This window comes from Neodiprion virginianus, chromosome 3 (genome assembly GCF_021901495.1).
Source record: "Neodiprion virginianus isolate iyNeoVirg1 chromosome 3, iyNeoVirg1.1, whole genome shotgun sequence".
Taxonomy (NCBI): Eukaryota; Metazoa; Arthropoda; class Insecta; order Hymenoptera; family Diprionidae; genus Neodiprion; species Neodiprion virginianus.
Genome location: NC_060879.1, coordinates 26775987 through 26793646, shown reverse-complemented (window position 1 = coordinate 26793646; position 17660 = coordinate 26775987). Strand labels below are relative to the sequence as shown.

The 17660-nt window shown below is 41.3% G+C and overlaps 1 protein-coding gene across 5 annotated transcripts in view; it reads left to right on the top strand.

Moving 5' to 3' along the window:
- The window catches only part of LOC124300254 (optomotor-blind protein-like), an 83959-nt gene that overhangs the window by 22277 nt on the left and 44022 nt on the right, over positions 1 to 17660 (top strand). For 2 of the 5 annotated variants that reach the window (XM_046754132.1, XM_046754128.1), the window contains 2 exons: positions 14044 to 14157; positions 16872 to 17034. In XM_046754132.1, the coding sequence (XP_046610088.1) occupies positions 14044 to 14157; positions 16872 to 17034 (277 nt within the window). Of the gene's footprint in view, positions 1 to 14043; positions 14158 to 14581; positions 14696 to 16871; positions 17035 to 17660 lie in introns of all 5 variants that reach the window. The other 3 variants (XM_046754130.1, XM_046754129.1, XM_046754131.1) reach the window with 3 other exon arrangements.

Below are 17660 nucleotides of genomic sequence, written 5' to 3'. Positions count from 1 at the left end.
CCCTTAAACGTTGACGAATTCGAGGAGTGTCGAGGCGAGCGAGCTGGTGGAAGCAGCCAATTTCTGAATGCAAATAGAAAAGGGTGTCGGGGGCGTGCAAATAGAAAGTGCAGCAGCCTCTTATATAGTCTGTTTTCCTTCTCCATCGTCGTCGTTATAACCCATGGGCCATGCAGAGGCGACTCGTCCCTGTTGAATAGGGTGCAGCATGCGGTGCAAATCGCACCTTCTCACACCCGCGTGATAGTTTCATACATATACATATACGTATATATTATATATATACATATATTGCGAATTGACTGTTCCGCTCGAGTTTTCATTTCCAACGGTGAAACAGGCGCCTGTGAGGCGGAGGGATAACACACGGTGAAATTGTGCATCGTACCCCTAACGTATGTACGCGAAACCTCGACACCAACGCGGCTCGCGGTACATTCTTTACCAGTTCATTCATTATACCGCTTGGGTTCATTCATCGCAGCGGCGTTTTCACCGCGGAATAGAGACGGCCTGTGGATTTACCTTTCGTTATGTATGCGACCGTGCAGAGCTTAGCCCTCAGGAGTTCGGCTTAGGACGCTCCTCGGCTGCATTCGCGAGTCGAGGCGCTAAAACTACTCTCCCTTTTTAACATCCCGAGATCCATTTTTTGATACGAATTTCAACCTCGGTTTCTGTATGGCCTCCTTTTCTCGGACCCCATCTCTCCACGTCTCCTTCTCCGTGCAGGCTTTCGAACTTTAACGTCTGCACTCCATTTCTTAAAGTGTCGACGCGTGGTCATCGGTATGTTCAATTCTGTGATTTTGCACGTCCGAAGAAGAAAATTCGCGTCAAGTTCATCAGCTGCTGCGTTATGATTGTTTCCAATTCATTCTTGCTTGTTGGAAAATTACAGTTTTACGTAACGATATCGTATGGATTAGTGGAGATTCTAAGGGATTTTTTTTTTTATTTTCTAAATCACTTGAAGAATCGTTTGCACATGCTGAGGAACAGGTTAAAATAATTTTATCGACAGAAAGTTCTCATTTATTGATATAACTAGGTTTTATTATTATTGGTTAGCATCGTTGCAGTGAAAGTGCAGTACGTTCAAGAATTTCAAACTACAAACACTCGTCCCTCAAAAGTTTCGCGGTAGATTAATGAGGAAAACTTTCATTTTCTCCAACTTTCATATATATGACCAAACAAATAAAAAAAAAACCCCGCATTAATAATTCAAATCATATATTTGAGCTTTCGCACGGCATAAGCAGTAATTACGTGATAACATTCGAGATTGCAAATAGAACACAAAAAACAAATCTGTCGACTCGACTTAATCAAAAATTACTGTCTCGTGACCTGTCACCGGATTCCATTTATTCCATGTTTCCTTCCGAAAATATATAGTCTAGTCGATACATCTGAACGTGAAATTAAATTAGGTACACAAGCGTTCGGTATACTGGAATTTATAATTTTCGTAAAATTAAGTCGAATTGTAATACTATTCCGTTCAGCTAATGAAGTTTTTTTTTATTCATTCTGTCAGGAGTGTTGGTATGACGAATAAGAAAATTTTTACGATATCGTACACTCGGAGAAAACTTTTTGCCTTTTTAAGAAAATCAATTTGTTGAAGCATATTGTGGAAAACTTTATCTTCGGAACGCAGAATTTTGTTGTCAATACCAAAATTGATGAAATAATTGTTTGGATATCGCAAAAAAAAAAATGTAATTGAATGAAATAATACTTATGGATACGAAATCTCGATTTTAATTTAATGTAATAATACTGTTCTCATGGTATTATGAAATCTCTAGTAGATTCAACTAAATCGCTTCAGACACCTACTCTACTAAGTCTATTCGGTGGATGAAGATTGATCAAGTTCACGAAATCATGAGAGTTACTGTTTGATTACCGCTATTAAATAATATGTTGCATCGTAAATCTACAGAATTTTTTGTTCAGGTGGCAAAGTATTCTATGTAGCGCGTTAAAAATCCTTTCTCGTAAGAGAAGGGAGATGAGCAGTCATTAGGAGGGGCTCCAGGTATCTGTCTAGTATAATCAGCATAATTAAATCATTCGTGGTCTAATACCATTGAATAAGCATGTCAATTCACAACGGTATATTTCTTTTTCATCTCTTTGATGTGGCACATAACTCATGTATAGCATAAATTACAATTAATCGATCATTTTTTAGTCTTTACAAGATGATTTTACTTTGTAGATCTGATTTCTCAATCGCAACAGAATCTATGGAATTGTGGTACCAAACCTTTTCTCAGACATTACTAAAACGTTTCCTTATCCGCGCACTATAAAATCAACCAAACTTTTCGGTTGTGTGGAAATAATGTTTGGCCGGATGTGTATGAACCCTGAAATCTCGTAGCCAGGACCAAATTTTGCTCATCAGGCCCAAATAATTTTCTGAGTGTAAAATTGTCGCATTCTCTGAGATAAAAAAAAAAACAAAACAAATGGGAAAACAGTGTATAAATTCTTTCGAAAGAAGTTGTAACCTCTAGATGTAGATTATATCCCAGGTGAAATATCGTTGAAAGTTGGCGTATGGAAAAACGAAGGACGGTCATTATATCACCTGGCTCTCGTCTCCTCTACCTGTATATGTATACTACCGTGTATACTACACGTATACATGTACCCTTCTCCCTGAGCCTCGGGACAAAAATTTCTACCTTAGCTGCACACATAAACGCGAGATATAAGGTATGGCACTCTCGGACAGAGGACGCAGACAGAGAGATGAGGCACGACGAGAAGACCGCAGCTCTGTCCTGCAGGAGAGGCAAGCCTGCAGCCCGGCGTTTATAGTCCTTCGAGAAACAAATAATAATTTAGTGGGCGGCTCCCGCCTTCGAGAGACCTCGGGTACGGGGCCCTAAGGCCCGTCGACCCCCTTCAGCCCTCGCTTACCTCTCGGCTCTCCTTCCTATCCTCGTATAAATAACGAGTGGCGCCAGCCAAACTTAGGTACGCTACCTATTATACATATATATAGCAGAAGCTCCGTCTATTCTGTTTCGAAATCGGTAAAAATAAATTTCAAGCGAACACCTTTTTTTTTTTTGTATTTCATCCCACTCGACAATTTGACGGAACTTGCCTATTTTACAGGTGATTAGCGAAACGAATTAATAACATTAGTACAGTGTAATAATGTTTTACATTCGAGATGAATTACCTGCACAAATAAAGTTTTTTCAAACTGTCCAAATGCGTAGTTGGAATTCTAGCCTTTAACCCAATTGATGGTTTTTCTTCTGTATTTTGTTTTACGATAAATTTCTTTGTGTCCACTGACACACACACACGTTACACACATACGTAGCCATACGTATCTGTACAGTGACGTTCTTGTTAGGCAGCATCTCAGGTGTGAGAATATATCTCCCTCGAGTCTGTAGCTCGATATTATACACATCCAGACGTTGTATCCTAGGTATGTAAGGTGAGGGAACGTAATTGCCGTCTATATTATATACGCAATCCACACACATATGGATGTAACATATACACCCGCGTTACGATAGTATAACCTTAAATAGCGTAGCCTCCGGTTGGCTGTAATTCCCACAAAGGTCAACAGCTACATTGAATCTTCTACCGTAATTATCCTACCCACCTATCTTACACACACGCGCACGCATAACATTTACATGTATATATAAATATATATATACGATGTGTACACAGTCATGGCTGTGTGTGTGTGTGTGTGTTTGGTGTGTACCTGGATCTATTACACTTTTTGGTTTGCGTGATGCTTTGTCCATTTCAGGTTTTACATTTGATATGAAAGATTTGGAAAATACATTTTTTTTTTTGTACCCAATACACCTACGTACGGAACCTTCTTTTTTTTAAATATATATCGCGTTCCTGACTTTTCCTTGTCCGTACAGCCGTTGGTCATCGCGTCGCGTTTGACGGTGGTCCGGAGTTTTTTCTGTTCTTTTTTCCTTCTCTATCCCTTTCTTCGTCTTCTTTCTCCGTACGAATTTGCCATCTTTTTTTTTATCCTCCATCTTTCTCTCGACCGCGAGAGTGCAGCCAATCGTGTAATTTCGGTTTAAGCGAGCCCCCCCCCTCACCCCCCCCCCCCCCCCCGCCCCCCTCTCGCCCCCGTCACCGCGCTTCCGTTCCTTCCCCGACTTAAAACAAAGGGCTGTCGGTTTTTCGGGGACAAAGAGACATAGAGACAATAAGACGAGAGGACGAGGGACACGCACTATGAAAAATGAATAGAAATAGTAAAAAGAAAAAAATAAAAAAAAAAAAAAAAAATGAAATAGGTGGAGGGGAAGAGAAAATAAAAAGCAAAGAGAAAGAATGAGAAAAGGACGACCGGGGGACGCAACTCTGAAATTTCTGTGTCGACCGCGCGCGGCGACGTCTACGAGAGACGCGACGAGGCGACTCGACGCAACGCGCCGCAGGGGTCCCCGAGGAGGAGGCTGCGGGCCCTGGACCCTCGGCTATCGGCGCATCCCTATCAGCGCGCTCATCTCCTTCCTCACGGCTCCTCGAGAGGCTGCTGCTCCGGCACTCAAAGGCGAAACGCTCCTGCAACAGATATAAACCCAACCTTCTTAACTGCTTTACGAGGATCGTTTGTATACCGATTTGTTCGACAAGGGAGAACCTCGAACTGTTATATCCCCCTCGCAACTCCCCTCTACGTACAGCCAATGCACTGTCTCTCTGGAGGTACAGGCCGTTTTCTTATCTGATAATCAGCCTCTACAGCGGTTCGCGTGTTTCTCGCATATTCTTATACGTTGATACGATTTTTCACCCGCGATACGTGTGATTCGTCCATTTTTGGCGGTATTTTCAATCGGAAGGAACAACAATTTTTAGTAAATCGTTCGGACTTTGACCGTCATTGGTTTTCTTGGATTTTTGACCGAGTGTACAAGCAGAAGTTTCCTAATACGTTGCTGTAATTATAGTTTGTAGATAGGTTTGTTATTCGTACAATTTACAATGCTATAAAGGCTGAAAAAGATTTGCTAGATCGATGATATTTTGAAGGACTATAGAAATTGTGAACCGTTACTCGAAAATTATAATCAAGAGAGATGAAAAGATGAATAAAAATTTACCGCATGTCAAACAATTGTTTTCCCGAAACTGTGTCCATAAATTTACAATTATCCGCCTGAATTAGTTAACAATTACGCATATATCGTATATTTTCTTTCCTTGCAGGCGGTGAACTACGATGATAAATATACTAATAAAACAGCATTGTAGTCTAAGTAGAAATTGAGTGTACAATAAACGTATCGAAGTTTTCGTTCAATCGTTAATCCGCAAAATGCAACAGACTTACGCGTAAAGCCGGAGCAATATAAGTGCAATAAATGCGTGCTCGACTCGGTGAGAGAAGGATGTAAACAAATCATTGCTCGGCGTTGCGCGATAAAATAAATTAACTCGAGGCTACCGGAGTTCTCCGATATATATGTACGCCATATCCTTTTCGCCTGTATATCAGTGCAGGAACCTGCGAACAACTGCTTCGCGAGTGCTAACGACGGGCGATAAATTATCATTCCCTTCGATTTATACCCGCAGGTTGCTCTACACGAGTTCATACCCGCCGAACCAACTTCGATTCGTGACTATTGCGCTTTGCCGTGTATCATTTCACGCGTGCAAGTCCTACGGATGGATGTGGTGTGTGAAGCAAGCGCACTGCATTCGCCGAGAGAGCGGCTCTCTTAGAACTCCGGCAATTGTCCGTTCGCTTTTCCCACCGTTATATCAAGCTAAGCTCCTTTCAACCGACGTCATTCCGTTGATCAATTAACCAGGCTCACCTGTCGCCACCTCCTGACAACCTATACATACATATGCGTATAGCCATCTCACTCGCTGTGTGCCCGCTTATTGCTTCTTCTACCGTCGTCGAAAAGTTCGGACCGCCTCTCGGAGAAACCGAGGGAATATAATATTTAAGAGCCGGTCGGTTTGGTCTGAATGTGGTATGGGATTTTAGGCCGATACTGGGATCAGGTTCGACGCGAACTAAGATCTCGATATGAACTGTTGTTTGAAATTGGAGCAGAACCTCCGAAATTAAAAAAAGCTTGAGAAATTTCCAAGTCATTTCGAATCACTTTTACGGTACATCCGATATCAATTATTATATAACAATACGTTCTTAACTCTGCTGATAGATAGTCTTGAGCCATATTCTTTCACGAGCCAATCGATCAAATCTCTGTTTATTTCAATATTTCGAAGATTGATTCGTCAAGAGAAAAGAGTTGGGTGGATTTACTTGGTGTAGTAAAAACAGATGTTTTTACAAACGTTGCTTCTACCTCGGCGTATTCATGTTTTACAAATTTTTTCTCCGTTGAAATGTGTGTGTACAATTTTATACGTGTTGTGCCTATTCAGTTTTAACAGCGCTACAAATTTTAATTAGTATCTTGTTATTTTAATAACTATAATGATACAATACCCGGGAGGTTAATAGCCGAGGTTAATACAGTCATTTGTCGCAGACTAATCACACTATCTGCATCATCATCTCCAGATGAATTATTGCAGGAAATATCCGCTGTTTGTTTTTATGCAAGAGATACGAATACAGTCACGATCCTGACTCGTTTCACGCCTTTCAAGAGGTTTAATATGCAGTAGCTCGTGCAGCTTGCGGCAAATCATGATTTCGTGCGAATTAATAAACCGAAAATTTGACGATTGTCTCAACACTTTTAGTAGACTCGGGTTATATTTTGCGTCCAGTGTATTGCGATCTGAGCAAAAAGAAAAGTCTCGATAATTACAATGATATAACCAGAATTGCTTTTATACCCTACAATTAAGATTAGTCAATCCGCAAACTTGCGGCAGTAACAGGTAAATTTTATTACTTGGCAAAAGTTTGGCATTCGTGTTCCGTTTTATCGAATGTTTATGCCGTAGAAATAACCGCTTCCGTCATTCTTTGAACGATCTAAACAAACATTTTGACAGTATGTCAATTCGAACCCGCAGCCGCGTGATTTTAACAAACCCAAATCCCGATTACTGACACCGGGATGATGCAACGTGCTTACCGGAACGGTTTTCGAACGTGGAACAACGTTTGAATGAACTTGGGGCAAAATCGTTCGTGACCATAATCTGAGAGTTGTGATAGTTGCCTTAACTATCCGACTAAAATCCATTAAATCCAAAATCTGTTCGATTCTTGGGGAACTTTCCGAGGTCTGGTATGTCTGGTGGAAAGGAACGCGGATAACGTAGGGCAGGGTCGCAGGTTGAGGACCGGGTTGGTCTCTGAAAATGCGATGCCTATCCCCGGAAGAGGAAAGAAGACGCGGTCGTAAACCAGGGGTATAAGTCACTCGGACGTTTCTATACGCGTATATATGTACCGGCAATAATCTTCCTCCGCCCTTATAGACGTCGAACTCTCGTTTCTTTCACATATTTAGGATAGAAATGGAGGAAAAGAACAACGACATTCTGACATTTCTGACGGCTGCAGGTTCTGTGTTTCTTCATGCTTATTTTACCTATTTTAGTACCGACCTGGTAAAGACCTTATCTAACCCTAGCTTCAAACGGTCGAGACAATATCCATCCATCAAGTTGCAGAAGCTTCGCATGACCGCGTTTCTTTTGCTCGTGCCCTGTGACACGGCGAAAGAAACCTAATGGATCTCTTCTCCTTTTCCTTTTCCCCCTTTTTCGCCCTTATACGTTATATATTTTCGTACATCGTCGCATGTTCGGATCAGGTGATTTCGTTGAAAGGCCCAACTTTTCCAGATGCGTACTGTTATACATTTCCTAAACGTGACCAATCGTTTTACCCTCTACGAAACGACCGCGTTAAGATGTGAACGAATTTTATTAATTTTTTATTCATTTTCACTCCTTTCGTCATTTCACCGTGTAGTTTAACACGCGCCTTTCCATCAACGAAGGCTAATTTAACCGGCCCAACTGTGCAGTTAGTACAGCATATGTAGATATGTACAAGGACGTGTAGTTGAATATTGTAATATTTTTTTTCTATTGGCTTACGTAGTTTTTATCGCATGATTTTTAACGAAATTCACGAATCGGTTCCATCCGGTTATTTGGGTGTGGTTGTTTTAACTCGACAAGATTGTTTTACGCTAATGATCTCTGAGCAATTAGTCTCGGCAAGCGTGAGTTGAATACAGTGTCAATACATCTCGAGTAGTTAACCATTCATAAATAGTCAAGATCAGGTATATTACATACGTATACGTGTGTAGATACGTAAACGCGCTTGTACGCATTGACACGAGCGCATGAGGAGTGATTTCAAATTCACCCGACGTCCACACACGTACGGAGTCACTAGAATTCATTTAAAGCTACGTGAAATCATGTTAAATCACTCGATGCCATCATGTAAACTTGCACGTATACATGCAGCCGACCAGCCGGCTTGTTTTAAATTCTTATGAAATCAGTCTCGGCAGTGGAAACACGATTTTAACCATGAGAGATTTAGATTCAATTTTATGACTACATTGTCTACCGAGGTGCCGTTAACCGCCATCCGACTCTTGTAAGTCACGTGCGACGCATCATCCCAAGTTGATTCGACTCATGGGATTTCACTTCTATATACGTCTAATTGGATTTTATTGTGCGTATAATTTGCTAATGTAAAATTTGATTCACTCTAGGCGCATGAAAACGTTCGTGACGTGAATTGGTCATTTTTTAAACACGTTTTCGCGACGCTATTCGAGTCATAATTGAAGAGGAGGCTTAAAAATCACTATCTGGAGTGCCTGCAAGTGAGAAAAAAACAAGAAAAAAGAAGATATCACTGGGTTTTTGATTGGCCAACGTGTGTATTTACGTGAGACTGCCGAGGTATGGTCACCCATGGAATAACACGCGTATACCGTATAACGCGGGTATTTGAAAAGAAGACGTTATATTTCTTGCTGTAGAATCCGGGAGCTTTTCTCTGGGATCACGTGACATGTTTTGCCTCTCACAGCGGGGATAATCCGGCTTACAGCTTTGAGGGCCGGCGTGAATGTGTGGTTTTCAGTTTTGAGTGCTGCTCCTCCCGATACACGCCGCGTGTCTACCGCTAAAGCACACCGCATAGGCGCTAGTTTAGCTATTCCTCGATTCAAAGCGTCCGCGGCAAACACTAAGCAGATGCTTCCTTGTACGAGATGCTTCACAAAGAAGGGAGACTACTATTTTCTACCTTATAATATACCTGCACCGATCTCCTTCCGTCAGCTTACTCGCTACGCGACATTTATACCTACTCGTATCACACACGATGATACCTGTCAAATCCCGCGGGACAAATGCGAGCTCGCTTTTGTTGGTTTATTTTTCTTTTTTATGGCAATCATTGGCTAATTTAGAAATTGTACCATCGAGCTAAGGAGAGATCTAAATTACTCCTTTAGGATTTCATGGAATTCGGGATTGTTAGGATCAATCGTCGAGCATTTCACGAGGACCGGATACTGAATTGTTCACAGTTTTTCAGACAGATCGAAGATCTAGATTTGTAAGCGTTATCTGGCTAATTTCAAAGCTTAGACCGGGGAGGCTCAAGTTTGCAGAACTCATCGATAAATTACAATCACTAACGCGGTGGGTAGAGGCGGGGTTGAAATTCCGAATTTGAAAAGTTTTTGGTGGCAAAACTTGAAGAAATTAAATTTTATTTAAAACGTCAAAGTTTCGAATGGCCCCTAAGGGCAAAATTCCGAAAGGGGGTAACTCCGACAAATCAAAGTTCCAAAAGTGCGAAAATGAAAAGGTTAAATCTGAAACGTCGGAATTCTGAATGATAGAAGAATTTCAGTTCTGTGAATATTCAGTTGTGTGTACATACTTTATAGACATTGAATTTCTAATTGTACCTATCGGAAGCTCGGAGATCAGAATTATTACTCACAGCTTTGAATTAAACTCATTTATTACACGGCTGCAATTATCTCTCGTTGTGTTACCGATTCCAAGACAATACTAGTTCCACATTTAGAAGCGGACAAAGAAAGCGGCGACATTGGCGCCGCCGGGGGTTGGTAAACATACTCCGAGAAACCGGCAGGCAATTAGACACGCGTAGCAAGGGTCACGCCCAGTAGCCGCTTCCTTACTTCTTTTCCTTTAATCCTATTACCTATTGTAATAGAATTAAATTCGGGCCTTGCTCTTCAGGTCCGACCTAGGCAGGCGTGTGGATTTATTTATTCAGAGACGATTCGAGTGCGTAACTCGCAACAGCCGTTTACACGCAGAAGCTGTTCCGTACTGCGTGACTGGTATTTTTTAATTATATATATATACATTGACTTATTTGACAACTTACAATTGCTGCTTTCTCGATTTTCGTGCATCTTGCCGTTTCATTGTACATAAAAATTAGGCACACTTCGATTAATAATCGACTATTAATCGAGGTTTTAAATTCGTCAAGATAAAATAAATTTCGAACAATAATATATCAACCACACTATACGAGTAAATGGTTTTGATATTCGTTATGCCAGTTTTTGCACCAGTAAAACTCCTTCGTTTTCTTTTTGCTCGCGTAAAATAGAAAAATCGGCGAAATTTACAGTCGTTCCGGAATGATACAAGTACCTGAGAAGTGACTAAACAAAAAGCCCGAGTAAAATTGATAAATAAGGAAAAAATCAGTATTTATGAAAGAATCAAAGTGTCGCCAAAAAATCGGCAGATTCCGACCGCGAAGCGACCGTCAGACTCGAATAAACGAAACAGAAAGTGGCCCATTAGGATCTGGAGAATGTGAAGTAGCGTGGTCGTGGTCGAGCCGAGGAGTCGAGCCCCATGCAGGTAAAGGTGACCATAGGTAAGGAGGGCAGGGGTCCCTCGGTTTACCGCTTCGTCTCCGGCTCCATTGTCCCACGCCCCCGGGCCAGACGACATGTTTATGACACCTAATTATGCTAATAGACCGCATCGGTACACCGATACCGATATTGAAGTTGTTTGCATAAATTCGAACCGAGTTTCCGTGGAATAACGATTTTCGGATGGCGCGCGGTCAGTTATCCCCTCATCGCTTATTCGTGAAGAGCGTTCCTTCGCAGCGAAGCGTCGCGTACCTTCATCGCCGTTGCCGCAGACCAGTTTAACCCCTCTCGGATTAATTATTCGAGGGAAAATATCGCATGGCGAGCTTCTAATGACGACCCTCAACCCTCTAGTGCGATTCATGGCGTCCCGTTCTCTTGCATGCGCGTTTATATCTGCCCTCCGCGAGGTGTTATAAACTGCACATTGCGATTATGAAATTTAGAATTTTTCGCTACGGCAAAGTCAGGAGGAATTTCAACTATTTTCTATTAAAAAAAACATAGAATTTTAAATTATGTTGTAAAACCGTTGATTTCTGACGAGGCTGAAGTTGGCAGCCAAACGTTCGAATGGTCATTCGAATAAGGTAATGAAGCCTGAAAATCAAAATATTGTTAAATTACTTTGAATCTCTCTATCTAATCGTTGGTAATTTTGTAAAATTATCAGGATAAAATTGAACAGCATTTTTTTATTTCCGAAAACTTTAAGATGTTCAGCTGCTAACTGTGGCTGCTAGCTTCAGCTTCGTGATTTCTTTCAAATATTCTGGTTTACTTTTTGCTACGTTTCAACAAAATTTTTGAGATTTACAAATTTACTGACATCAAAGGAAAAAATCAGGGTGAAATTGGCTTCAGAAAATTTTCACACCGTTGAAAAATATCGAGCACTTTTGCTGTGCAAGACTTTCACGTTTCGATTCAAGTCAAGTTGTCCAACTCGTGCAAAGTTTGTAGAAATTATTTCATTTCAGTTATGATTCGTCTGAACTTCGTTATTTTACGAGCTCAAGTGAAATTTGCAAAATTTCAGTCCACATGAAGTTTAGAACTACCAAAAATGTACACAAATATTTCATTTGTTATTTGAAACGCTCAGAGTTTCTTCTGTTATCCGATTGATTCATCCAAATCTTAAATGTTAATTAACCCTATCAATACGAAAAAAATTTCTAAAAAAATTCAGTATACTTCGGCACATAGAAGATTTTGTTCCGGTATTTTGAGGGACAGTTTGCTCATCTCATATCGATCATAACCGTAGTTCGAAAAGTTTGATTTCCTCGCAAATGCGTCAACGCATTTTCTGCACATCGGAGTGTCTACTTATGCATGCCATTAACGTGCGACGGTGATGCTCGGCTGCCTTATTAGGCTAGACTGCAGCAGCTCCCTCTTCCATTATTTTCTCCCCTCCCTCCCCCGCCGCTGCGGGGCTTCCGCATCTTCTTGGTGTGCGCGTGCGCGTCCGCTAATAAGCCGCTCGCTTCGCGCAGCTCTGCATACAGCCGATTGTGAGAAGCAGAATCGGTCCTGCGCGGTAATCGGCGCAGCCTCTGGCTTCCAGGGTGGCCTTAAATGCGCTCATGCACGTATCTGGTAGCGCTATTCGCTATGCTCTTATAGGCTGGCTGGAAATTGAAATTCTCCCGTATATTTCCTAGGCAAATAGGCACGCATATCATATAGTGTTTGTTACGCAAGTGCAAAACCGTGATTCATGAGGTATTATCAACTTTCTTCTATTACTTTTCTGCATATTGAACTGAAAAATACTTTGCACAATTATTGACTTACCTCGGTTGAATATAACAGAGTCGTCAATTTTTTTTTTTTTACTTCAGTGAGCCACAAAGATTGGCACTGATGTAAATTTTGTTGAAACGATTAACGCGTCAGCAAATAGCAATACCAAGTTTTTGCTTTGTATAGTGAGCAGCGCTGTAATTTGCGCATACGTAGTAGCAGGAAATAAAACGTTTGTTGTCGAAAAAGTTATCGATTTGCGACAGAAGGTGGTCTCGCTCGTTGACAGTCGAAATCAGTGTCAATTTTATTGACCCATACAACAATCCCCCGGCCAATATTATTATCTTGTTATGTAGAGTCTACCGTCCGAATCAACTAGCCTGCGTTTCGTAATTTCTTTTTTTCACCCGCTCAGAGTGTAACAAGTGTGTATTTATAATCATGGTTTCTACCAGCAATTGTTATTAACCGATCGAAGAAAAAGTGAAAGGTATGCCTGTACATCAAAATAATGATTCGTTAAGAAACTGACCATTAATTCACCGGCAGACGATATCGCGAGTCTGTAGAAACTCGTATAAACTGAATTCATGGCGTTCGAAATCTTACTTTATACACATTTGCATGATTTGTTTATTATGATGTTATTTTAATTACTCTCAGCCCCGTGTATGCATATAAATAGAGTATCATTACGTATCCGATCATTTTGTGTTACCATGTTGTAATTTTTGTTTCTTATATATAAGCAACGAGAACCGCAGTCTTTCCAGCTTATAAAAATGTATTCGGATCGAGGAGCCGAATGGATGGCGCATGCGAGGGGCGAGGATCACAGACCGCTGGGAAAAATTTCACGATCGCTCATCGTCGCCCATCGTTGAAACATAATATTATATTCATTCCTTCTCCGGTGTTGATTTTTCTTGTATCTTATTTTTTCTTCCCCTTCTTCACGCTTAAATACAATTTTCATCAGCTCCTCCCCCGGAATCGACGCCCGCCCTTATTTCACCCTCGCAATTAATTCCGATTTTAACCGGGTCTAATTCTGTACCTAACGAGCAGACGGACTATGCGTATGTATTTATGTATAAATACATTCCGAAGTACATAGGATCAGCCAAGTTTCGGCGGTTAGTTGATTATTTACGCGAAGTATCCTTCGCTTTCTCGAGTAGAGATTGTCGTCCGTTATATACATTATATACGTACCTAAGACGAAAGTTGGTACTCGTGATTTCCTCTCGACGTGGGTACAGAATTTGACGAAGTAATTGGAGGCACTCCCGATAATTAATCACCCCACAACCTTGATTAATTTTCCGAGGATCAAACGAATTCTCGAGGATCTAATTCGAATGCAACTGTTGTATACTGGCGGGTCCAGGCAGATGTTCCCGCAAATGAAGTTCCGGGTGTCCGGCCTCGACGCCAAGGCGAAGTACATCCTCTTACTGGACATCGTTGCTGCCGACGACTACAGATACAAATTCCACAACAGGTATAAATTCCCAATCTCGGGGATATAACGGGATTCCGATTGAACCCTCTGCCTGCCTGCCTGCCTGTCTGACTGACTGACTGACTGACTGACTGACTGACTGACTGCCGAGTTCCCCAAACGGAATTTTTTTGAAGCAACGCGACTTTTGGCGGGTTGCGGCAGACGGCGAATCCATCCCGCAGCTATCATTGTTTCGCGTGGTTTGCTGTTTCTTGTGAGGATGAAAAACTAAAACGATCGGAAAAACATCCGGCAAAATACGTTTCACCATATCCAACATATTATACTTGTAACATGATAATGATAATGATAATGATAATGATGACATGTATCTATGTATACACATGAAACATCGATGACCCTGCGGTGGACAGCCAAAAGCTAATGGAGTGTTGCTTTTGCGATTGCAAATTGTTCGCAGACGCATGTTCCCCGCGTATAAAGTGAGGATATCCGGATTAGACAGACAGGCTAGCTACATCCTTCTTATGGACATCGTGGCATCCGACGAGTGCCGTTATAAGTTTCATAACAGGTGACTATCACGTCTATTTATTCACGGCGAAGAAAGTGGCGCGTCGGGTCCGAAATCATATAATCAACCTATTATTATATATAATCGCGCTAGTTGTCCGCGTTGCATGTGTGTCGAATAGCAGAGCGCATATATTATACATATACGTATGTACATGATGTATGTGCATTCGTGAGGAAATGGACTCGACGCTCTTCACGTACTTTGGGCTCATACGGAGACTTCGGTTAATTTTAATGTGCTTTTAAAAGAAAGAAAAAGAGAAAAACCAATTCCAAAGAATCTTTCCTTCATCGAATGAATATGCTTGTCCTCGGTTCGTTGATCGTTTCTTCGTATGTACCTAATACAGCACGTTGTTCACGATCGTTACTTCAGGTATACATATTATATATAAATATATATACGTGTGGACCTTGCGCTGCGAACAATTCCCCATACTCGTCGTAACCGCAATGAAAATAAACAAAGAAAAATAATATTTACTGTCATATTTTAGCACGATATAATTGGTTCGTTGACCACTGTCAATTGTTAGACTGAACATGATGATCGTTTTACAGGAATGCGCGATCAGAATTTACTTACTTATCCGCAATTATCAAATATCAAGTGCGATGTACAAGAGTAAAGCGTGTGAGAGAAAAAAAAAAAAAAAAGAAAAAAACAACCTGTGATCGATAAACTTTATTCTTTCTGCAAAGCATCGGTTGGTTGATCCGCCTTGGTTAGAAATATGCGGGATATGTTTGAGTCTTTTATTATACACTTATTTATATATAGACATAATAACGTATAGATAAATTTGAAAATTTCTGATCAATTCTCGCAGAGTTTATGTTCGACGTGTATGGGGATGGCGCATGCATTCGCATCCGGCTGCAGCGGAGATTCTTCACAACGGTTTCTAAATATTATAATCTGCAAAAGTGATACGGAGATTGAATGTACAGTAATGAAAGTGCGTGTGAATTCGGTGAAAGAGACTGGTAAAGACGAAGTCTGAAATTCCGCTGCGTCTTTCCCGCAGTCTGGAGGTTACACGGTTTCTGTGCGGTGTACGGTTGGTACACGATGTTTTTCATGCGAAAGCTTAAATTGTTAGTTTATACCCTACCGTTCCTTATACCCATTTGTGATAGAATATCTTTACACTGCCAACAAGTCGAGGATCTCTTCGTCTCTGTCATTTTGATACGCAATGACAGTAAGAGAGAGAATCGAATAGCGACCGCAGCGAATTACGGAGACTGACAACAAGAGATGCTGCAGGACATTCATGACCGAGTCGAGATGTGGAGGAGCTGAGGCTGATCATCCGCGAACCGCAACAACGCCGGGCTTCGTGCTTTTCTTCCCCCCATTATACCTGCCCGCCTACTTGCTTCGGGGTCTAACTTTTGCGGTTAGGTATACGAGTTTAAACTCGACTTACGAGTTATCGCGGACTATACGACTCGTGACTCGCTGGAACAAACCGCGCGTCGACGAGAGAGGAGAGCTATTATGCCGAAATATCAAATCGCTTTGAAATTAGTTCCGCGGTCGATTAATAGGGTTCGAATGTCAAAGGGGGGTTCGACTTTGTTTCGTAATAGGTGCGCAAAGTGGTGGACACGTGCCGAACCACCGTCATTTTCGACAATTCATTCGATTCTCCTCATTGTAGTACAGTGTATAAACAGTTCAATTTCTCTCTGAATCGCGGATTATACAAGTATCGAACTGTGCGGCTAGAGCTTTTCGCATGAAAAACATACGTGCCGAACGAATGCGAGGCAGTTGCGAAAGAGGAAGTGAATACGTGGGGATGAACGGAAACGATGAATCGATCGATAGTGAATGAATAATAGCAGGTAACGGGGTGGCGATAAATCGTGATACCGAACATAGTCGGAAAGTCATGATCCTGATCCACGGGAAAAATACAACTTTGTGATCGGTTTTTATTTGAAGTATGTGTCGGAAAAAGTTTTCGGGGAATATAATTCGAATCGATTTTTTGCGACCCTGTGATCTGAGCATGATTATGAAACTTGCATGACGCGAATAAATTTTCCTTGGTTGTGAATCCTTCCGATTTCGCAAACCCAGCTCACAATTATCTCACCAATTTTACCCGCAATTCATGATTTTTTTAACAAAGTGAATTTCGTTTTGTTTCGTGATCGAGTAGCAGATGGATGGTCGCTGGTAAAGCGGATCCCGAAATGCCGAAGAGGATGTACATTCATCCGGACTCCCCGAGCAACGGTGAACAGTGGATGCAGAAGGTGGTGAGCTTTCACAAGCTTAAACTGACGAACAACATCAGCGACAAGCACGGCTTTGTAAGTACTGTACGTAACGCAAACCAAACAATTTACTTACTTACTAGACATTAAGTGTAGTTTGAAGCAGTATTTTTTATCACCTAATTCTTCTAATTTAACGCACACCTTGATTCCTAAGCAACACTGTAACGATAAGTGCTTGCCCTGGCCTGACTCGAGCCCTCCGGTATCGATTGGGTGACGTTGTTTTATGATACAATTTTCAGGGTGAAAATTCAGAAACGTGAAACGCAATTGAGGTATTTTTGGTTAAGTGAGAAACTTACTCCACGTTGCGTTTTCGATAAAAAGTATCTCTCGATAGTGTACAAACACAGCGAAGTGATTGCAATTCCGCGTGTGATCCAAGCGATTCTAAATACGGCGAGTGACGCGCTGAACAAAAATAGATCAGAAAAGTGTATAAAAAAATTTAGTTTTAAGCTTCACACGTGTGATGTAAGAAAAAAATTTTCTCTCCAAAGACGGTTGGTTTTTACGCCCACAGTTCCGTTGTCGAAGCGAGTCAAGAAGCGTAAGATCGATCCGCGATGGCAAAATTGTACTATATAAGGTAAAAGGGGGCTTGACGTTTGGGTTAATCTAGGATCAGAGAAGAGATTTTGTCGTCAAGTGGTTTCGTTGCTTTTGGT